Raw genomic sequence first — 24,053 nt, 5'->3', positions numbered from 1 at the left:
TCCTTGTTACATTCAATCCACTCAACAAATCAGACTGTGATAACCAAGTGGCCATTCACAATGCCGAGAATCCGATGTTTCATGAGCACACAAAACACATTCAGCTTGATTGTCATTTCAATCCCGAGAAAATTTACTCCAAATTGATTTCTCCTTGTTACATTCAATCCACTCAACAAGTCGGTGACATTTTTACAAAGAATAATGCTATTTCGTAGACATACGACTGATATACAACTTGATGATGTGGCAGTGAAAATCATATAGCAATTTACCCTTTAAGTAAGCATTCACGTTTTGCTTGCTGATGAGATAATGAAACCGATCCTTACCCAAAGGTTTTGTAAAAGGACATTTGAATACCACATAAAAATTAAATCACTCTATTGTTTCTTGTATAGGCGGATTAGAACGAACCTTATCTGGCCTGGGTATTAGCAATGAGAATATAAAAGGAAGACTTTACTGTCAACATATCCAATCATATTTCATGCCAGCATATTTTCATAAAACACTTTCTGCCTGTGCTTTCACTTCCTATTTCCTAACTAAAGTTCGCAGATGCCTCCCATCCTTAGAAGAACAGTGTTAAAGGCTCTTGGAGAGAGGCAAAAAAGAAAGACATAGACCTGTACAGCTTCTGAGGAGATACTAGCGGTTGAGAAGAACATGATGATGCATATTGGTTACAAAACTTTCCTAACACGCTTTAATTTTTATACACAAGCATTAATTTACAAGAGATATCATGGTAGATATTCTGCAAGACACTCTTTCAATTTTTGCAAAGTTACAGGCTTTGACACGAATGAGTCCATACCATTTGCCAAACACTCATCTGCACTCTCTGCCAATGCATTTGCTGTCATCTGCATTTCTACCAATTGATGAGTTAGTGGATGCTTCACACACACACACACACGTGTGTATATATATATATATATGCATGCTATGTACGTAATTTAAACAATGAAAACGCTGATGGTGATGGTTATTAAAAAATCTAACATCTATATCGTGAAGATCATTGAATAGAAAGATAATTCCTTTGAGAAGTCAATCCGTTTGGCAAATGTAAAAATTATAACTTCTTTATTATTTGGTGTGGTGTAGAACTATGCTTAGAAAGGATCACTCACTGCAGAAATTTTAATCATCAAATTTGTAAACAACAGTTGATCAATTCAAGCCGATCAATGCCACTATATAAGCAGATGCAAAGAGGATAACATCGACAGTATCGGCAAAACTCAGCTAGTACGCAAACCATGTAGGTGAGTTTTTGTTATATATATATATATATATTACCAAAGATTAGAAGACCTAGAAAAGATAAAATACTGTAGTACCAATTTTCCGGGCAAATAAGATTTGAGGTGCTCACCGCTATGATTGGCATCCGCTTTGCAGATGGTGTAGAACCCAGACCATTTTGTAATGAATCCGAAAACACAGCTTGTTCGATTCCTGCCTTCACTGCAGCATCCCAATTACCAGTTTCCTCAAAAGAACGAATTAGTCTTGTAGCTTGAAGGCCATCCATAACTGGCATGCAGACATCCTGAAAAAATTCATATATTACACAATTTGCAAAAATTAAAAATTCTTGTGCCCAATACAAAACCAACAAGGCCTGTAGCATTACAACTAATTTTCAGTTTCCTGTATTTCAGTTGAGCTGTACCGTCTATGTTTATGATGGTGCTTAGTTGTCATTCCATTGTATATAACAGCAAAGATGCATGTCTTCTAGAAAAAGCCCCACCCTTCTAGCATAGTCAGAACCATGTTTACAGTTGCTTTGAGGCACTCAAAATATATAGAGAATCTACCAATCTAACCCCGTGTGATTAAGGAAAATTTTTGGAGTCCCATGTCATATGTTTTAAAATATCTGCAAAAGTTAAAATTAGGCACAAAGAAGTGGCAGTAGTTCTATAATAGGTAGTAACTAGGGCATTTCGTGTGGCCAGCACACTTGGCTATTGTTTGGACCCATCACATGTTTTCCATTCAAATGTGTAGTTCTCACTGTATCTTTTAAAGTTATAGAATGGAAAGCCTTGAAAGAAATATACTCATATTTGTACACCTATTTCGCTAGTTTCTATTTTGATACCATACTAAAGATTTGAGTTTCTAGAATCAGGATAAAGAGGGGAAGCAAGAGATTCATAGGGCCAGTTTGGGAGGACTTGAGCCTTTTTAAGAGCAACGACCTTGCTGAGAAGCTGCAAGTATGTTGGAAACGAACTTTGGCTTCTTCTCAAAGCTACCTAAAAAAACTGTTCTTTTACAAAATCAACAAAGCACCTTTCAGTTACCAAACAACTTGTAGGCAACTTATATTTTTCAAAGGCTACAGATAGAGAGTGGCAAGGATGGATGTGTGTGTGTCTGTTTGTGTCCTGAAACATGACTAACACCAAGTCAAATGAATGCAACTGTAACAAGAAAATTGGGTCTCAAGAAAGTACCATGAAAATGAGATCATAATTATGATGCTGAACTGCGCACACAGCTTCAACTCCATTATTCACAACATCTATGCTATGGCCTAACAGCTTCATCATTGACTGTGTCACCATTACGATGGTCTTGTTATCTTCAACGAGAAGGATCTTAGGTTTTATTGTTGATTTGGGTACTCCCGTACTGCTGCTAGAAACGCACTGGGAACTTATGTCAGATTTCTCCAGCCTCTGACATGTTCCTTGGGGTTCTCTTGTCTTTGCTGCTACAATGACTTCTCTGTTTGCTTCTTTGTAATGAGTGGAATCTATAATAGGATTTTGGAACTGAGAATTTGTGTCATCTTGACATAGTTTGCCTCTACAAACTGTATCTTGGTTACCAGGGTCTGGGCTATGGCTTGATGAACTCTCTGGTTGACGTAGTGTCTCTGCATCATCAACCACAGAACAGGCCTCCTCAACTGAAGCTGTCTCCTTTGATCTGATACTATTAGAAGGAAATGAATAAGAATTGTCTGAGAACCCATTGAGTTTACTAGTATACCCCATATTAGTCCTGCTGGGCCCATTAGAAGAGAATAGTGAACCCAAAGTGCGAGGCTGAAATTGAAAAAATCTCTCAGTAGCTTCTTCAGTTGCCGCATTATGATCAGCCATATCTGAGAGCTCATCAGAATTATCAGATGTGGTTGAAACCTTGTAAGGTAGTACAAACGTAAAAGTAGATCCACAGTGTTCTTGGCTTGACACCGTGAGATGACCTCCCATCAGCTCAACCTATTTCAAATACTTGAAATTTTTAGGAAGGAGGAAGCTAGAAAACTTGGTTTCATCAAGAAATCAAATTATTTCACTACAGTAAAATGATGAGTTAAAGTTTACCACAGAAAAAGGAATTGAACATGAATACCATACACAATGATCCAATTTGGAATATTTGCTTGTTCAAGGCTCGACATAAATGTGCTCTAAACTAGAAATGCTGAAACAATTACGCTAGCCTTGCAGTGAAAATGAACTTGGAAGGGCTGCAAAATCTGAAAATAGAACTAACAGCATCCCCTATTTTTCCAGTATGAGAGAATTTCTACATTAATTGCAAAACTAGAATGCCAAAATCCAATTAATTTGACATGAATCAGAATAGAGTTCACAGAGTTTGTGAAGTCTTCATAAAGAGTTGGACCAATATATATAGATCCAAAAAAATGGGCCTCCAACATGGACTCAGTGTTTAACAACCATTAGCATGCTATTCTTACGATATGCAGTCAACCATTCATTGCTAATTGCAACTTAAAAAGCTTTCGTTATTGATCAAGAGGTTCTGCACCAACGGATCTCTCAGCAGTTCTGAGAGCATCATTCAAGCAGTCATATTTTTGGTGTTTTAAAGCAATAATCTGACGAATTCACCTCAATATTTGGTCTTCGTACAATGCAGTTGAACCAAAAACCTAAGAAGCATGAGTTGCACAATATTGCACAATTAATTTGTTTTTTCCCAAAAGAAATTGAAAAGGAAAAATAAAGAACTTGCCCTTGACTTCTTATCTTTCATGCTACGATGACAACGTGGTTGCATGTTTCAGTGATCTGCAATATTTAGCAGAGCTCGTGTATAAAATCTCTACACCGGTATTCATATATTCTATTGATTTCAGTTATTCACAGGATAACAATTAATAAGAAAATTTGATGAGCTGTACGTGCTTGACAACTAATCAAATAAAAAGATCTACTCATAAGATAGGAGACATACAGAAAGGTATACATAAAAAGTACGTTATAAGCATAAGCACAAGTGGAGCATAAAGGCTCCTGACCTCCAAGGCCTATACTGCCTCAGAGGCCACAAACTGGAGGGGGCGGGGGGTGGGGGGGGAGTGATGGCAAGAAAAGTTTACCAGTTGTTTGCATATTGCTAGTCCTAGTCCAGTCCCACCATACTTTCTAGCATGATCCGCACTAACTTGCATGTACTTCTTGAAAAGTGTAGGTAAAGCATTTTCTGTCACATGTTATAAGAAAAATGTTGTTACTGCTTACAATGACAGGAATCAACTAGATGTAGGGAAGAGCCAGAGGATAAAAGCAAAAAAGATACTGAATTAGTGAATTCTATGTTTCAACTTATTGATTCCAGACAGAGAGGAGCATTACCTGGTATTCCAATTCCTGTGGCATACACATCACAGCGTATCCACACTTTTGTTTCAGGAGAATGAGGTTGCTCCTCATTATCTCTATCTACTGAGACTTTACTCTTATATGGGGTTCTAGGTTCATCACTTGATGATTGATTTCGGCAAGGACCTTCAATGTGTCTTTGACCATGGGTACCTTTCCAATCACCAGTAGTTTGAGATGTTGATAGGCATTTCTCTTCTTTACGCCCATTTTCTGAAAATGTGGACTCATCTGCAGTCAACTTCTGATGACATCCTTCTCCCTTTACAGAAGATGGATCTGGTACCACATAAAGGTTTATCCCAACTTTTCCTTCATGAGTAAACTTGATAGCATTGCTGCAAAAAGAAGAAAATACTCACAAAACACTCTTTTTTTCTCCCTTTTGTTTTATCTTTTCAAAAAGAAAAACAAAAAAAATTAACAAACAACCAAAAACACAAAACACTCAAAACTACTTTCACCTCTATGTCATGTCACATCAGAACACTTTTTTAAACAAAACAAAAGGCTCCCTATAAAAAGCATTAACAAACAAAGTGAATGGATCTAGAGGCACAACTAGATATGCTGATATAAAAATTGATAAAATAAAATGGGGTCCTGGTAAATATATTGCAAGCTAGATGCAAACAATTTTAATTTTTTTAGAATATGGATAGATCATTTAATGAATCCTCAAAAAGAAGAAACATGAATCCTACAAAGTTTGGTACCTGATCAAGTTGGTGAGAATTTGTCGAATCCTTAGAACATCCCCAATGACCTGAAAATTGAGTATATTGTTTAAACTAAATAAGATGCAAAAGGAATATTGAATAAAAGAATAAAAAAGAATTGTGCATGAAGCAACCAGCAAGAAGCTGGATTTATTTTATTATAGATTTATTCAATTTTTGGAGTGAAGGATACTTTTGTAATTTTATACCTCTGGACATGAGTTGTACTTTTAGTCTATTAGGTCTAATTTTGGTTTTATTATGTTTTTGGAATTTTAATTATGGACTCTATTAGTTATTTAATGTGGGTTTAGTAGTCAAACCCCACAGAGTCCAAGTCCTAACTTTCAACTAGAGGAGAACAAGTATTATGAAAACTTTGCAGCAAATATGCTTCAGGTTTGTGAGATGCAATCCTTGTGGATGATTAAAAGGGGAAAGCTTGTGGAGGATTGGAATTCCTCAAGGCAGTACATGGAGTCAGAGAAAGATCCTCAAGTTGCGTGAAAGTGCTCGAAATTTTATTAAATTTGAGGTAGGGGATGGGAAAGACATTCACTTGTGGATGGACCGGTGGCATCCTGTTGGAATTCTGAATGAGAACTATGGATTTAGAGTCATATACATTGCTCAAAGTAATCTGGATGCAAGGTTATCTACTGTTCTTATCAATGGAAATAGGGTGTGGAAGCCTACTAGATCTGAGGACTTGGCGGAGATTCAAGGAAGCCTTTTGGAGATTAGTATTGGAGCTTGTGATAAACTGATATGGATCATATCTAAGAAGAAGAAATACTCCAGTTCTGATACATGGGAGGCAATTACAATGAAAAATTGAGTCAATGAATGGTGGCAACTTGTTTGGTTTCCTCTTGCTATTCCAAGGCAGTGTTTTGTTCTTTAGCTAACAATGAAAAATGCTTTAACTACAGGGGATAGGTTGGCGAACTGGGGGTGCAAGGGGGAGGTTAGCTGTGTGTTTTGTCGGAATGGAATGGAAAGCCGTGAGCATCTCTTCTTCAGTTGCAGGTTCAGTTCAAGAATATGGAAAGAAGTGATGTGTAGATGCAATATTACTTCTTTTTCTGTTGTCTGGGATGATGTGCGAAGATTTGGTGTGAAGGAATGGAGGAAGAAATCAATGGCTGCTAATATTTGTCGGTTGGCGCTAAGTTCTACGATTTATAATCTGAGGAGGAACTGAAATGAGATTAAGCATGGCAGCCGCCCCAAAACAGGGGAACAAATCTTGCAGCATATTTTCTAGGAGGTGAGGACCAGAGTTTTGGAGAAAGGTAGATTTTCGAAGAGTTCTGAGAATGTGTAGATGTGCTTCAATTGGAAGACAGAAGAAGGTTTTTTGGTTTAAAATGATTGAGTAGGATTCTGCAGTTTTGTTAGATTCTGTAGAATTTTATAATGTTGATGGTTTAGCAGCTTGGTCTTTGAGTGTATTGGTTCTTTTTCTTGAGATGTTGGGTGTTTGTGGTTTTGTTCTTGTCTGCTTTATTGTTGGTTTAGTTGTTTGTGGTTTAGATACTGGTTGTAGTATCTTTGCTTCAGCTGTTTAGCAGTTTTGTGTGTATTTGTTAATGAAAAAGCTCATTCATCAAAAAAAAAAAAAAAAAAAAAAAGAAATGGCAAGGAAACCTTATGTGCAATGCCTAAGTGTCTTCTCTTTCTTCTTCCCATTTTCCTTTGTAACTTTTTCAGCAATTTTATATCAAATTTAAGTTAAGAGTAAATCTAATTTTGCAACTTTTAGCTCCCTGAAATCCGATCCTAGAGAACCATAAACCATCCATCCGTCAAATATCTCCCAAAAAATCCCGAAGTATCAAAGTTTCATTCTGGGGTTATTGTTCATTGTCCAGAACAGCAACTCAAGAAATTGAGATCTCGTCCTCATTTTGCCTTCAAACTAAATCCCTTTCCTTACACTAATTGAAACCCTTAATCCCTAATATTTTTCCAGCCTTTTCCATGACAAAACCCTAACCAAACAACCCTAGTTTCTCCTCAAATTCTGCTGTCAAGGAAAATCCTGCAAACAAAAGTTTTTGTTTCCAGTCCTTAAAACTCTTAAAAATTCAACCTTTTCAAACCCAATCTAAGTCATAAGCTCTCTACTTCCTTTCCAGATGCTTTAGAACTTCAAAGCCTAATCTTTCGCCAAACATTTGCTATCAAATAAGCCTAGAAACATCTGTGCTGCTGTCCTACTTCAGATGTAGCATTCAGTTGAACTTGAACTTGAACAAATTGAGTTAAAAAGATGAAAGGCGAAATTAAATAATATAAGGAACAAAGATGAATCTCATTCCCTAAATTATACTGCACATCAAGAGAAGGCCATATTGTCTACACTAACTGTTTAAAATATTGATCTTGTCATTATCATCATTTTTGCCTCAAAAGAAGAGAAGAAAAATCAAGTTGTCGCTTTTTGTCCAATGACAAGGATACAAGATTGTCTTTGGAAATTCATTAGGAGGGGTTGAGAAGAGTTTTTGAAGTATACAAGATTTGAGGTAGGTGACAGTTCAAAGATTAGGTTTTGGCATAACGTTTAGTGTGGGGAGCAGCCCCTTAAGGCAGCGTTTCCGGAGTAGTTTAGCATTGCCTGCTCTAGAGATGCCTCCATCGTGGTTCATCTCCAGTTATCCAATGGCTCTCCTCCGAGGAATGTTACTTTTATAAGAGAGACACATGATTGGGAGATGGAACTCTTTACTTCATTGTTCAATCAGTTGGATTACATCAATTGAGACAAGGTGGTGAGGACAAGCTTTGTTGGGTCCCCTCCAAGAAAGGTTGTTTGATGTTAGATCGTTTTATAGTGTCTTAATTCCCCTTGTTTACAATCATTTCCCTTGGAGGAGTATTGGCAGAGTAAGGCCCCCTTGAGAGTGACTTTTTTTACTAGGTCGGCCGCTTTTGGTAAAATCCTCACTTTGAACAACTTGAGAAAGTGGCAGGTTATTGCGATAGATAGGTATTGCAAGTGCAAGAAGAGAGGGAAAATCGTTGACTACATTTTAATTCATTGTGAGACAGCTAGTGCCTTATGGAACTCTATCTTTAGTTTCTTTGGTTTGGTGTGGATCATGTCCTATCGAGTGATAGATCTCGTGGAGAAGGCAACGTGGAAGTCCTCAAAGTGAAGCTGTACCGGAAACTGTTCTAACAAATTGTGTATCCCCTGCAGAATAATTAAGTTGCCCCACTTGAAGTTCAGACAAAGACATGTAAAGTCCAGTCCGCGCAAAGGTACTTAGTACTTACTGCTATAACGTGAATTATTTTAAAAGTTTTACAAAAAATAGAGGGGGGAAAAACATGTAGGTGCACCTTATTACGTAATATAGGTTACTGACAAGATTGCCTGCAGTAAATTTGTAGCTTTTTGAAAAAAGAACAATATAGAAAATGTGGAACTCTTTGACAATACGGCAGGAAAGCTCATCTAAGTTCTCACCTCTATAGGAACATCATCTGCTACATGTCCTTCCAAGGTCAAAATTTTCTGCAATGATGCTGCAGCAGTCTGAAGCACATGCTTTACTACCTGTCTAGGCCGAAATTTTGTAGCTTCCAACTTCATTACTCCTAAAGAAAAAGGAAAACAGATAGGAATAAAATCAGCATATTGGGGGAGTGCATCCATCAAGGAGAAAGAACTTCTCTGCATGGAAAGCAAAAATATGCATGTGTTTTGGCACCATCCAGTGCCCATAATATGTATGTACATCTTCGCAAACACATATTACAAACATATCAATAAATTTAGATATATGGATCGAATTCAAGTTACATGTTATTTGTTTTCAATATTGCACCATTCAAAAACTTTCCATTGGACGAGTATTTTATTAACATACCTAGTGTTGGATTAGATGCTCTCCGTAGAATATTTTTGCTTGCCAAATATTAAGAGAATTAGAGATTAAGAATTATTTCAACTATAAAATGTTCACAATTTTATTTTTTTCATTTTAAGTCAATGTCGACCCATCACACCCTAGGGTTGAAAAATATGCAAAAACAGATGAATTGATGTATTTAAAACTAAATTACATTTATTGACATGAAAGTTGACTAAAAGTTATTGAGTGGTGTAAAACTAACAAAAAGTCAAACTAGGTATACCTTAAATCTAAACCTATATATGTGTTTGCGTGTGTGTGTGCACACGCCAATGCAGTTTGAACAGATCCTCTTTTTACAGAACCTAATTAGTTAAAGGTAGTCAATTTCCACTTGAAATACATTTGTTGTGTTTGCTAACTGATGAATTTAGGCTTAGGAAATGAATTTTTAAGCCCCTTTATTAGTGATAAAACATATACCCCACAAGTTGGTCCTAGACGGTTAAGATCTTTTTCATTATCTGTAACTAGTCATTTCGCAATCTCTGTTGGAATGATACCAAAAACCAGAATATCTTTCATAGAGAATCTAGCTTTAAACCAAAACAAGCAGTTGAAAATTATATGTTTTAAATAGATAAAATTGACAACCTGACTAGCACACAAAGGCTGATTATCTAATGAGATATATATCAGTATGAAGTTATTGTTAAAGAATCTGAAGTAAGAGTATAGATTTTAAAACGTATAACGTGTATACAATACGAACATGCACTGGAAAATGAGAAGGGACGGACTTCAAACCTGACTCAACTTTCGAAAGGTCAAGGATGTCATTTATAAGTTGAAGAACTAAATCTCCAGAAGATAGCATGCAATCCAACAGTTGCCGTTGCTCCTGATCAACTCTTGTGGTGGAAAGAATCTCAGCCATGCTAACAACTCCAGATAGAGGAGATCTTATCTCATGGGACATTGTAGCTAGCATTTGTTTTGCTCGCATTGTCTCCTCTGAAAGAGAATTAAAAATAAATAAATTTCAGAGTAAACTTTGCTTCTCCAGAAGCACACCGAAGTGAAATTCACAACTACATATACTTCACCAGGCAATTGAACCTGTTATATGAATTGTTTTGTTCAGTTCTGTTTCATTGGCCTTTTGTACTGCTATTTCCTCTCGAAGTTTTGCCATCCTCTCTCGTTTGCTTACCTGTTGTGCATCAGGAACATAAGTAGCATTAGTTATGTTAACTAGAGAGACTTAAAGAGTGACAACTAAAAACGAAGAAAGTTACCTGATCAGTTACATCCATTCCCATAAAATTTATACCAATTGTCTCCCCTGCCTTGCTAAAGACGGGTTCCACGTATATCAGAAATGTCTTTGACCCAAATAATTCCGTCTCAAATGTAATTTCCCTCTTTGCTGGTAATCCTTTTTCCAGTACTTCTCTCTTGAAATCTTGAGATTCTTTAACACCAGCTCCAGTAAAAATTTCAACATCTGTTCTTCCAATAATGTCCTGGGAAGAAAAAAAAAAAAAAAAAAACTTAGACTTCAGGTACTTTAGTGGCATTTGACAGAGAAACAAAGAAATTATATAAAGGAAAAACTCTATCAAAAGATGAAGTACCTGCTCAGGTTTCAAGTGGAAACTCGAATAAAAGATGTAACTTGTAAAAAGGAATAAAACTATAAAGCAATCTCATCAAACCTTGAATAAGAACATCAGTTCCAATTACTTACGTCCTCATGCAAACTTGGAAAGTGATTATAGATAAAGCGATAGCGCAACTCTGTATCCTGAAAGAAATTGTCATCAAAGAATCATTCCCATAATGGCTAAAAGATTGAAAGAAATCTATGGTAGTGGAAATAAAAGCATAAAGGACTTGTGTATACAATATATATATACTTTTATATGTTATATGTATATGTATATATATCTAAATAAATATATAAAAGAAATTTATGGAGAAGTTATACAGTAGATCAAAGTTACAACATGAAAAGTTATCTTATCATTTATCGCCAAGTGAAAGCTCATTATTCAAAAACTACAGGTTCCTGAAGCAATATTTCCACCTTCACTGGCAGTCACCGGCATCACAAGAGTGAAAGAAGGAATTTATTCAAACTGCTCATTAATTACCCTCATTCTCATAGAAGTTCCACCGTTTACCCAAAAAATTAAGAAAAGGAAGATCCACTCCCTAGATCTCTAATAAATGCATTTATGCATATAGAAGAATGCCTGTAATCTAATTTCAAGAGTAGCATAATTCAGATTGAAGGAGAACCTAAAAGGAAGTGGGTAAGTTCTGTGAGAAACAATAATATAGCTGTGAACAACAAATGACACAGCCTCATATGAGCAGAAAGATTACAAAAGATCTTTTTGAACCCAAATAAGATCTTACCATGATGACTAGAGTAGTATCATAGCAGTTACCTATTACCAATACATTAGTGTAGCTATTACTATTGAATGTTTCATGGGGTTCCTCCTTCTTGTTCCTCCTTGAAGGAAGAGTTCAAAAAAGGATGTTGTAAAAGAAAATAAATATCAACAGGTACATCTTGCTTTTTATTCTTGTAAGAACATGATGCCAAGCTATTAGAAAAACGATAAATTCCTAAAGCCTGGAAAAAAAAAAAATTGTTTACAGAAAAAAATTATCTTCAGTTATCAACTCAAGTAAAAAATTGATTCTTGATTTTTGCAATCAGCTGGGCTAAGCCTGTGACTGTGAGCCACAACAATATATATCTACAATTTCAGATGTTATAGTGCTTAAAATCCCTGCAAGCAATCAATAACTGAGTATGGAAGATCCTAGTACCACAACGGAAGATAATCTTGAAAAGTTGTTGCAAACAGAGCATTTACATTATATATGCCAAATTTACCTGATGGCCAATGACAACGGGGGCATTTTGAAGTACAAAATGCAAGAAATTATGAGTATGCTGCATTATATCTTGTGCAACATTTCAAATCCAGGAGATAGAGTTAATAGAACCGGAGAAAATCCAATGCAGAAAGTATGCTGCAGCTTTATTTGGCCAGAAGTTCCCAATCAGGTCACCAACTGCATAAGAAACAATATAATTCGGAGTGAATTTTTGTTTGTTGGTAAAGCAAAAGCAAATTAAACCTGAGTAAGTATATGAGTAGGCGATTTCTTTTGGATGAGCCATGCACATTTGGTCATAATATTATGAAAGCAACAAAGATGCCTAGAACTAACAAGTAATGGCTTAATTTCAGGAGTAAATTAAAGATAAGATGACTTTACCGAGAAATTAGAAGTAAAACATGGATTTTGAGATTTATAAATTTATTCTCTTCTGATGCCGTTGGCAAATATAAGATAGGTCTGACATTATCTATAATCTCATTTGCTAAACAACTCTTTTGTTTCAGATATTCAATTTGATGAATGCCAGTTTCCTAGCTAAAATGCAAGCCCCTATGACCCCTACTTCTCCAAAGTGAAGACCAGAATCCTTGATGTACAGACTACAATTTTTTATTTTTTTTTGCCTTTTGATGAATAACGTACAATTTTGAATCCCCCAAAGAAACGCAGCAAAATAAATTTGAGAAGAAAAATAGCACGTTCTTGGCCAACTTGAACAAGTTCTTCCACTGTGAAGGAGGAACATGATATCATAAATAGCACAAGCTTTACAAAGCCATTGTCAGTGAACCCACCCCACATCCCACATCAACAATCAAATAGCTAAACAAATGGAAAAGGCAATAGTAAAATGAAAGCATATTTAAAGTATTGGCAATATCAAAGGTGATAGCATAGAGCTTCTAAACCCGTCTCTGGCCGTGCTACTTCACAATTGAGTATAAGCCGAATTTTGGCAGATTACCCAAGATTATAAACAAACAGAGATAACAGATTGGTTTTTTCTTTTTCTGGATAACAACAAGGGAAAAGGGGGAGCGGAAGATAACAGATTGGTTACATGTAAAATCAACCAACTAAAACGCTGAGAAAAGGCCTTGATTGTGTAATGAAAGTTGTGACGCAAAAAGAAATTAGCAGAAACAACAATTTTCTACATTCTTTATTTTTAAAGAAAAGTTAAAAGTTGTGATACATAAACAACATTCAGCAGAAAATTGAACTAGCAAAAGGCGTTAACTAACAAATTCTCAAACATTTTACATGCAAAAATAAGTTAATTCTGTCATTTTCAAAACGAAAATAAAATCTCGCACTGAGATTAAATTACGATTAACCAAAATGGATTCTGGGATCCATTACAGAGAAGCGGTGAAATGGGAATTGAATTTGAGAAAATGAAGCCGAGATCCATTAACGAAACAAGTCAAAACACAAAGAAAAGCCGAACTGGATTGAAGCGTGCATTTGTAGAAAGAAAACATACCAAAATATAGAATTGAGTTTAAAGAGAGGCCCATCAAGAGGCAAACCTTTTGTGGATGAATAAAAGGCCACCCTCCGAAGAAGAAGAAGAATTGGGAGTGAGAATAGCGAAAGGCTTTCACTGTAGATCTGAGGAATCTCCGTTAACTGTTCAGTCAACAGCCTTCAATGGCATTGAAAAAGAAAGAGAGCTAACTACCGAGGAGAGAGAATGTGAGGGAAAAGAAACACCAAAAAATGTGGGAGAGAAGAGAAGCCCAAGACGCCATGTGAAATCGGAGGTAAAAAATATTAGACAATTCTTGGACTTCCTTTGATACTTTATTTTAATTCTCTCTCTCTCTTTCTCTCCGCTTGTTTATTGACGTTACATTCAGAGCTCCTTCTGCAAAAGCCTCCCACAAATCATCCTAGTATTTATGTTCCTTTTTCAGTGCTTTTAGCTGCCTCTCTCTCTCTCTCTCTCTCTCTCTCTCTGGACAATGATTCAAGGAATCACAAACTATGGAGACAGAGGCAGAAACAAATTAAAAGGTTTGTGTTTATTTATTTTATTTTCTGAATTTTAAATTGGGGACGCAGTTTCTGTTGTTCCCCGCCATTTCCAAGGTGACGTGGTGGGAAGGCGAGTGTTGCGACGCGCGGAAGGAGGGGACTGAGTTTGACATCGACACGTAATTATGCAATACCCAATAGATAGATAGATCCCGAGTTCCGGACTCTTTTCTCGTTGCTTTGAGAATGCATGCACTAGACAGTCTAGAGTTGAAGGAAGCAGAGGCGAACATTGGAAGAATCTTATCGCTGTGTATTGTAAATTGTAAGCGGATATAATACTAGCAATAATCTTTAATTAATTCAATTGGTTACTTAATCCAGTGCTTTAGCCGAAGCCCATAGTTAAACAAGTATTATTAACTGTTGGACCATGGAGCGGTGGTGGCTATTGCTGTTTGCATTTGGCTTCGGCTTGTTTTGAAATATGAGTATATAATAATATAAGTAAACTTTAACCTAATCTATTTATTTAAATCGGTCAGACTTCTCAACCCTAACTCACTAATTTTGTATTGAATTCGTGTCAGGTTTGTTGGGAAGTCCACTGTTCCCGAGCAAGGATATTCACCGACCATGGAAAATCCGAGTGAGGCCGAGTGTCGGATGTCCTATTGACCGACACTAGGCAATGGTCATAGGACTGACAAAGAGGTGCAGTTAGGTGACCAAACCCCAGGAAATCCGAGATTCATTGAAAGCCCACACCTTACCTGCAATAAGTCAGCCCGTCAGTCACTGTCATGAGTGTACCTAAACACTGTTCGTGCCAGAAGAAGGGATGTCCCTTAAAAACAGGAATAGTCCTACTTAGCCATAATTACAATGGCCTATAAATAGCAAGACCCCGGCATTAGGTAAAGGACAATCTATCTTTATTGGAAAAACACACTCTCTCTCTCTCTCTCTCTCTCTCTCTCTCTCTCTCTCTCTCTCTCTCTCTCTCTCTCTCTCTCTCTCTCTCTCTCTCTCTCTCTCTCTCTCTCTCTCTCTCTCACAAACATTTTGTCTAACTTGGGCGTCGGAGGAGGACCGCTGGGGAAGCCCACAGTGTGTTCTTTGATTTTGTAGGCCACTTGGAGGTATCCCCCAACATCAGCTTCCACGTCACTGGTCAGAATTTTCATCAACAGTTTGGCGCCGTCTGTGGGAACTACTCGTTGTTCTTGCGAAATTTATCTGTACACCGGTATGGTGACGACGAGATCGGAAGCATTGAGGGGCCCGTGGGGAGATCGGGCGAGGGAGCACCCTGAGAAGGGAGAATCCTCCTCAAGACCATCTGCCACATTGGAAATCCTCAATGAGAGAATAGCTCAGATGGAAAAGGAAATGTATGAGTTGGAGAAGAAGAATGTCGAACTGCAGCCGCACCGCGCAGAAGATTCGCACATGGCGACCCTGCAGCCTAATGAAGGAGAAGAGCAGGATGAAGAAGCACAACCGGAAAGCCAAGGAGGACGGGGAGAAAGAAAGAAGAACCAAGATGCATTGGATCAAAGGCCCCAAAGGCGCAGGACGTTGAAAAAGGTGGATAAGAAGCTCAAGGAGATCATTGAGAAGCTGGAGCAGAGGTGTGACCTGTTGACGGAAGCGGCACAGCATCAGCATAACGGGAGCACGTCTAGAGCCGGAGACCTGCTCCAGAAGTCAGCTTCTCCATTTGCTAACCGAGTAGCCTCGTTTCGCCTTCCCGAGAAGTTTAAAGTCCCCGACATCAAAACCTACACCTGGCAGGAGGACCCGGTTGAGCACTTGTACAACTATTGCGCTCACCTCGAATTGCAGGGAACCCCGGATGAGGTGGCGTGTCGCGCCTTCCCGCTGACCTTGTAGGGAAATGCTAGAGATTGGTATAGAAGGCTTCCCCCGAAGTCTATCCAAAACTTCGATGAATTCGGAAAAATGTTCATAACCCAATTCATGACAGGAATTGTGAGGAGGAAGCCGGCAGGCACTTTGATGTCAGTACAACAGAGGCGAGACGAGTCACTTAAGGAATTCCTCCAGCGTTTCAATCAAGCAAAACTCACTATAGAGAGCCCCACTGAAGAGTTTGTTCATTCGGCCCTTTATCAAGGGATCAAAAAGGATGGACCGCTGATGGCTAACTTGGCCCGGAAGCCAACACGCTACCTTCATGAATTCATGGAAAGGGCAGATGAGTTTATCAACCAAGAAGAAACACTTAGGGCATTGCTCGGGAAAGGAGTTGCCCAAACCTCTAATCAGGGAGAGAATTCGAAGAAGAAGAAGGAATTCCACAAGAGACAAGATGCAGTGGAGCCAGGGATCAAAAAGAAGTTCCAGGATTACAACTGGACCCCCCTCAATGCGCCTATCGAGGAGGTCCTAGCGGCGATCAAAACGGATTAGATGTATGAAAAGCCAGCGGAGATAGTGGGAACTCCCCATCCGAGATCCGCCGAACGCTATTGCGCTTTCCATGAGTCAAAGGGGCATAGCACAGAGACTTGTAGATCCTTGCGAGCCTTAATCGAGAAATTCATCCGGAATGGGAAGCTAGTCCGTTTCCTGGCAAGTCAGTGGGGCCCACCTGGTTTTAACCAAAACCCCCAGCCTGAAGAGCGAAGGAACCAACCCCAGAGGTATCGGGAAGAACCTAGGGAAAGGATGGAGCGACCTCGAGATCGTGATAGGGAGCCTAACAACAGACCAATCGACCGGGACAAACGAGAGAGAAGCAGGAGTCAAGCGCGACTACCTGGTCGGGAAAACCTTCTCGAAATTCATACAATATCCGGCAGTTTTGGGGGAGGTGGTGATTCGAATGCGGCTCGGAAAGCGTATGCGAGGCACCTAAAAGAGTTTGAAATATACTCGATCCAGAGACCGCCGAAAATGAGGAAGTACGAGGACTTACTTATCGGCTTCTCAAATGAAGATTTTGTTGGGGTCTCACTCCCCCACTCGGATGCTTTAGTGGTGACTTTAGCAATTGCCAATCATAAGATACACAGAGTTCTTGTTGACACTGGGAGTTCCGCCGACATAATATATAAGTCGGCATTCGAGTTGATGAGCATAGATCAAGGGAAGCTGGTCCCGACAAGGGGTCCTCTGATCAGCTTTTCCGGAGAGTAAGTCCTCTCGATCGGGTCTATTGAACTTCCGGTCATGGCGGGGACCAGCCCTCAGGAAAAAACGATTATGGTAAAATTCTTAGTTGTGGAAGGGCGGTCAGCTTACAACATCATCCTGGGGAGGCCAGCCCTGAATGACTTGGGGGCCATAACCTCAACCCCGCATTTGTGCATGAAATTCCCGACTAGCTCTGGAGTCGGAGTAGTCAGAGGGGACCAGAAGGCTGCCAGCATGTGTTATATCACTACCTTGAAGGCCGGATCTGCAGAAGATGTCGAGAAGGGAGAGAAATAGCAATTATAGTCCCTGGAGCCAATCGAGGACTTAGAAGAGTTGGAAATTGGAGGTCCAGGAAGAAGAATAAAGATTGGCTCCCAACTTCCTGAGAAGCTAAAACAGGAGATAGTCTCGTTCCTCAAGAGTAACAGTGACGTATTTGCGTGGAATCATGAGGACATGCCCGGCATCGACCCCTCGGTAATCGTGCACAGGCTAAATGTAGACCCCGATTTTAGACTAATCAGGCAGAAGAGAAGAACTTTTGCGCCCGAAAGAAACCAGGCGGTGGCCGAAGAAGTCTCAAAGTTGTTGGTAGCAAGGTTTATCTGAGAAGTTGACTATCCCGAATGGCTTGCCAATGTCGTATTGGTGAAGAAGTCCAATAATAAATGGAGAATGTGCGTGGACTTTACCGACTTGAACAAGGCCTACCCAAAAGATAGCTTTCCATTGCCCCGCATAGATCTCCTTGTCGATTCAACTTCCGGACACCAACTCCTAAGTTTCATGGACGCGTTCTCAGGTTACAATCAAATACGGATGGCGAAGGTGGATCAGGAGAAGACCTCGTTCATTACCGATCGGGGCCTATATTGTTACAAGGTGATGCCGTTCGGACTGAAGAACGCGGGTGCTACGTATCAGAGATTGGTGAATAGGATGTTCGAAAAACAAATGGGACGGAATGTGGAGGTGTACGTTGATGACATGCTTGTGAAAAGTGCGGAGGCCCCAGATCACGTCTCCGATCTGAAGGAGACGTTCGATACGATATGGCATTATCAGATGAGGTTAAACCCGGCTAAGTGCACCTACGGGGTCTCGTCCGGGAAATTCTTGGGCTACTTGGTATCCCAGAAGGGCATAGAGGCGAACCCCGAGAAGGTTCGGGTGGTACTAGAGATGCAACCGCCGAGGACCACAAAACAATTCCAGCAACTGACCGGAAGAATAGCGGCCTTGAACCGATTCATTTCGAGGTCCACCGACAAGTGCCTCCCTTTCTTTAAAATTATGAAGAAAGCATTCGTATGGGATTCGAAGTGTGAGGAGGCTTTCGGGAAGCAGAAAGAGTATTTGGTGAATCCTCCTCTTTTGAGTCGACCGGTGGAGGGGGAGGTTCTCTATATGTACTTGGCAGTATCATCCTCGGCTATTTCCTCAGCTCTCATCCGGGAAGACAAAGGCATTCAGAAGCCGGTATACTTCACAAGCAGAGCGCTCCGCGAGGTGGAAGAGCGGTATCCGAGAATAGAGAAGTTGGTGTTTCCCTAATAGTATCGGCCCGGAAGCTAAGGCCTTACTTCCAAGCGCATGCCATCCGGGTGCTAACCGAGTACCCCTTGAAGAAAGTTCTCCAGAAACCAGACCTGTCGGGTAGGCTTGTTAATTGGGCTGTTGAACTCGGGCAATTTGACATAGAGTTTCACCCACGAACGGCGACTAAGGGTCAAGCTCTGGTCGACTTCGTCCTGGAATTTTGCAATATCCCGGGGTCCTGAGACTTAACCCAGCATCCAATGTGGGTTTTTTATGTGGACGGGTCCTCTCAGTGCCAGCGAAGCGGTGTTGGAGTGGTACTGATAAGTCTGCAAAAGCAGAAGTTCCAGTACGCCATCAAATTGGACTTCGTCACAACAAATAATGAGGTAGAATATGAAGCGGTGTTGGCGGGTTTGGCAATTGCGCGGGAAGTAAGAGCTTTCGATGTCGAAATTTGGAGCGACTCGCAAGTTGTTGTAGGCCAGATCTCAGGCGAATTTGCAACACAAGGAGACCGACTGGCCAAGTACTTGGAGAAAGTGCATGGCCTTCAGTCTTGCTTCAGGAGTATGGCTATCACGAAAATCCCCCGCGAAAAGAATGTCCAAGCTGACGCGCTGGCTAGGGCAGGGTCTGCCACAGAACAAGAAATTGCCAAAATGAAGCAGCAGGTGCTGATTCAGCCCAACCCCTCAATTGACAGGGCTCAAGGTTTGATGCAGGTTGCCCGAGAGAAGGAGCCGGAACCTGAATGGGCCTCAGATGTGATTAAATACCTGAGAAGCGGAGAGTTACCCGATCATAAAGAACAATCGCATATGGTAAGGCTACAGTCCGCACGCTATACGATGGTTGACGACGTGTTATACAAAAGGGGATACTCACATCCTCTGTTAAAGTGCCTCTCGGCTCCGGAAGCCCACTATGTCCTGAGGGAAATTCATGAAGGAGTTTGTGGCAACCATTCGGGAGGAAGGATGCTAGCCCACAAAGCGGTGAGAGCCGGGTATTACTGGCCAACGATGACACGAGACTCGGTGGAGTTCGTTCGGAGCTGCGATAAATGTCAGCGGTTTGCCCGAATTATGAAGAACCCGCCCGAGAGACTGACGTCGGTTTTGTCACTCTGGCCATTCTCCAAATGGGGGGTGGATTTGGTCGGACCGATGCCTTTTCGGGAAAGGAAAAAAGAGGTTCTTGGTGGTAGCTGTGGACTACCTCACGAAGTGGGCGGAAGCTGAAGCCCTAGCAACCATCACCGCCAACAACGTCATAAATTTTCTCTGGAGGTCGGTCGTTTGCTGCTTTGGAATTCCCTATGCCTTAGTGTCGGATAATGGTGCCCAGTTCGACGGAAAACCGTTCCGTAGCTGGTGTGCTGAACTCGGCATCTGGAACCATTACTCGACCCCGATGTGCCCCAAGTCAAATGGGCAGGAATAGGCGACCAACAAGACCTTGCTGACAACATTGAAGAAGAAGTTAGATCGACAGAAGGGACTATGGGTCGAATATGTCTCTGAAGTTTTGTGGTCATACCGGACCACAGCTAGAACCCTGACCGGAGAAACCCCATTCTTGTTGACATATGGAACCAAGGCAGTGATACCAGTAGAAATTGGGTCCCCAAGCCACAGAGTCTTGCACTACGATCCAGCCCAAAACAATGAAGGAATCAGCACGTGTCTGGATTTATTGCAGGAGCGGAGAAACAACGCGCAGGCAGTGCACGAAGCTTACCGCGCTCGGGTGGCTAGATACTATAACAAGAGGGTTGACCCCAGGAAATTTAGAGTCGGAGATTGGGTGCTAAGGAAGCTTAATGTAATGACAAGGGATCCAGCCGAAGGGAAGTTCAATGCCAAATGGGAACGACCATACCGAGTGGTCAAATGCCACGGCAAATGAGCCTATCGCTTGGAGTCCAGAGAAGGCAAGCCCGTCCCAAGAGCGTGGAATGCAGAACACCTTAAGAAATAGTACATGTAATTCTAAAAAAGTTTCCCTTTTTTTGTAAGCCCGTGTGATTTGAATGGAATATCTGAAGTTGCGGGAAAAATCAGTGCAAATATAAATTTTTCTTATCCTCCTTCGGCTAAGGGGGGTAAGTTAAAGCATTTTCAGTTACCCTCACTTGGACAGGGGGGTAACTCGGCATAAAGTTTTTTCTTATCCTCCCTCGGATAGGGGGTAAGTTAAAAGCTTTTCTCGGTTACCCTCACTCGGATAGGGGGGTAACTCGGCAAAATTTTTTTCTTATCCTCCCTCGGATAGGGGGGTAAGTTAAAAGTTTTTCTCGGTTACCCTCACTCGGATAGGGGGGTAACTCGGCATAAATTTTTCTTATCCTCCTTCGGCTAATGGGGGTAAGTTAAAGCATTTTCGGTTACCCTCACTCGGATAGGGAGTAACTCGGCATAAAATTTTTTCTTATCCTCCCTCGGATAGGGGGGTAAGTTAAAAGCTTTTCTCGATTACCCTAACTTGGATAGGGGGGTAACTCGGCATAAATTTTTTTCTTATCCTCCCTCGGATAGGGGGTAAGTTAAAAGCTTTTCTCGGTTACCCTCCCTCGGATAGGGGGGTAAGTTAAAAGCTTTTCTCGGTTACCCTCACTCGGATAGGGGGTACTAGGCATAAATTTTTCTTATCCTCCTTCGGCTAAGGGGGTAAGTTAAAGCATTTTCGGTTACCCTCACTCGGATAGGGGGATAACTGGGCATAAAATTTTTTCTAATCCTCCCTCGGATAGGGGGTAAGTTAAAAGCTTTTCTCGGTTACCCTCACTCGGATAGGGGGGTAACTCGGCAAATTTTTTTTCTTATCCTCCCTCGGATAGGGGGGTAAGTTAAAAGCTTTTCTCGGTTACCCTCACTCGGATAGGGGGGTAACTCGGCATAAATTTTTCTTATCCTGATTTGGCTAAGGGGGTAAGTTAAAGCATTTTCGGTTACCCTCACTTGGATAAAGGGTAACTCGGCATAAAATTATTCTTATCCTCCCTCGGATAAGGGGTAAGTTAAAAGCTTTTCTCGGTTACCCTCACTTGGATAGGGGGTAACTCGGGAAAAAAATTTTCTTATCCTCCCTCGGATAGGAAGGTAAGTTAAAAGCTTTTCTCGGTTACCCTCACTCGGATAAGGGGGTAACTCGGCATAAATTTTTCTTATCCTCCTTCGGCTAAGGGGGGTAAGTTAAAGCATTTTCGGTTACCCTCACTCGGATAGGGGGTAACTCGACATAAATTTTTCTTATCCTCCTTCAGCTAAGGGGGTAAGTTAAAGCATTTTCGGTTACCCTCACTCGGATAGGGGGGTAACTCGGCAAAAAAAAATAAAAAAATAAAAAGGCGGACTACCGCGACAGTTAAACAAAACAACTTACGTAATGCGGCAACAATTACCTTAGTTGTTTAGGGGGGAAGACTCAGATAGACTCAGATAATAGGGTTACACAGCAATTTCAAAATCCGACAATGTTTATAATCTTCTTTGTTCTCAGCAATCTCAAAAGAATAACAATGCTAAGCCAGCGATTGAATCCATTAATATATTTAATTTAATCTGCTTAAGAAAAAGGAAATGATACAACGCCAAGCCGAAAGAAGTCTACTCGCCGCCAGGCTAGCCGTCTTCGGGCTCATCATCTCTTTATATTCTCCGGCCGATACATCCTCGGGATTGGGAGCGTCGTTACTCTAGTCGAAGATATCGGGGAAATACTCGATCCCAAGATCCAACAAGGCCGAGTAACATGAACTCGGAAGCGGCAAGAAGTTGGAACTCACGTTTTCAAAAGATACTGGCAGCCTATCCGAGCGAAGAACTAAAGCTCGAAAGTTCTCAAACCTGACATGGAACCCGAAAGCCCAAACTTTGGTCCGAAGCCATGGAACAAAGGATAGTTGCTCGGAAAGTCTCCTAACTTTGGCCTTGCAATGACGATATTTCTTTCGAATTCTCTGATACCGACCTTCTATCCCCTCCAACTTCTCAAGAGCGGACTCCCTTTCGGTTGCGGCTTGATCCTTATCATCCTCGGCAAGACCCTTCTCGGACACAGCCTTCCCTAGTGCTAACGATATTTCATCTTTTTCAACCGATATCCGCCCCATGTCACTCAGGGCTCGTTCCTTTTCAGTAAAGGCAGTGTCCCTCTCGGAAAGAGCTGAGTCCTTTGCGGCAAGAGCTGCAAACCTCTCGGCAAGAGCTGCAACCCTCTCGGCAAGAGCTGAGTCCTTCGCAACAAGAGCATTGTCTCTCTCAGTAAAAGCTGCGTCCCTCTCAGAAATCAGACGGCCTTTTTCGGTGACCAACGCTTCTTTGGCTAAAATCGCTGAATTGAGATCCGTGACGAGGGTCAATTTCTCGTCTTTTAAGGAATCCAGTTCCCTAGAAAGGCGTTCTGCTTCCTGACGGGCGCTGGCTGAATCAGTGGGTAAGCGTGCCCGCTCGGCATTGGGGAGTACCCCCTCACCTCCGACATTTGGGACTTGGCCGAGCGAAGCCTCGGGGACCCTGACCCTAGTCTCAAGGACCTTATACCTCTCCTTTAAGTCGGACAGCTCTCGAGTCAGACTGGCGATGACCCTGTCTTAGGACACCACGGTGTGCTCGAGCCGGCTGATCTGGGGACGGAGAATGGTTTCGATATCGGGGTTGGCGCGTGAATGCTCTAAAAAATTGCACCAGGCAGCGACAGATCAGAGAGATTCCTGGAACACAGAAAGTGATGAGAAGTAACCAAAGGAGAAGAGAACGATTATCAATAGAGTTCAAAAAATATACCGCAATCTAGGATTCAATGATATCTTGGGCAAATTTGAAAGGTGTAGACCTTCCGATATCTTCGAAGAGCCCGGGAGGAAGGACGGAATCCAGGGCGCCCAAGAAGTCAAATGTACCGGGAGCATTGGAAGGCCTAGCTCCTGAGGTACTCAGAACGTGGGTATCCGGGTCCAGGGGCGGATGCTGGTCGGGTTCGTGGATCGTGTCAAAAATTGTCAGCCTTATCATCCACCACACAACTTCAACAGCAGCTGGGGAAGATTGCAGTTTCTGTTACGGTGTGAATTGCGCGTTCTTCGATGCTCTTCACACTCACCAAGAATACTACAAAATAACTAAAATAGAGACATTTCCAGGATCTCGCTCCGATGCTTAAATTAGCTTCTGAGAGAAACATATGCT

At 41.0% G+C, this 24,053-nt stretch overlaps 2 protein-coding genes across 2 annotated transcripts; one reads left to right on the top strand and one right to left on the bottom strand.

Moving 5' to 3' along the window:
• Window positions 1-441: 441 nt before the first annotated feature.
• On the bottom strand, window positions 442-14,007 carry LOC133865431 (histidine kinase 5-like). Its single transcript, XM_062301836.1, has 13 exons — window positions 13,664-14,007; window positions 12,164-12,345; window positions 11,000-11,056; window positions 10,548-10,775; window positions 10,369-10,462; window positions 10,057-10,263; window positions 8,862-8,992; window positions 5,381-5,430; window positions 4,638-5,002; window positions 4,382-4,485; window positions 2,478-3,251; window positions 1,385-1,561; window positions 442-869 (listed from the first exon to the last, which is right to left on the bottom strand). The coding sequence occupies exons 2-13, from the start codon at window positions 12,227-12,229 to the stop codon at window positions 747-749; spliced, it is 2,376 nt and encodes a 791-aa protein (XP_062157820.1). The 5' UTR covers window positions 12,230-12,345; window positions 13,664-14,007; the 3' UTR covers window positions 442-746.
• Window positions 14,008-16,593: 2,586 nt separating this feature from the next.
• On the top strand, window positions 16,594-17,322 carry LOC133866148 (uncharacterized). Its single transcript, XM_062302699.1, has one exon. It carries the CDS (start codon window positions 16,594-16,596, stop codon window positions 17,320-17,322), a length of 729 nt encoding a protein of 242 aa, XP_062158683.1.
• Window positions 17,323-24,053: the final 6,731 nt, after the last annotated feature.

Source organism: Alnus glutinosa, chromosome 4, assembly GCF_958979055.1.
Source record: "Alnus glutinosa chromosome 4, dhAlnGlut1.1, whole genome shotgun sequence".
Lineage (NCBI taxonomy): Eukaryota > Viridiplantae > Streptophyta > Magnoliopsida > Fagales > Betulaceae > Alnus > Alnus glutinosa.
This window is presented reverse-complemented; position numbering and strand designations above follow the sequence as displayed.

Coding starts and splice junctions, on each gene's coding strand:
- LOC133865431 (XM_062301836.1), bottom strand. CDS start 12,229: ATGCAGCATACTCATAATTTCTTGCATTTTGTACTTCAAAATGCCCCC. Junction 5,431..8,861: donor CAGATGATGTTCCTATAGAG/GTGAGAACTTAG, acceptor CTCAATTTTCAG/GTCATTGGGGATGTTCTAAG. Junction 870..1,384: donor AGCGGATGCCAATCATAGCG/GTGAGCACCTCA, acceptor GTAGAAATGCAG/ATGACAGCAAATGCATTGGC.
- LOC133866148 (XM_062302699.1), top strand. CDS start 16,594: ATGTATGAAAAGCCAGCGGAGATAGTGGGAACTCCCCATCCGAGATCC.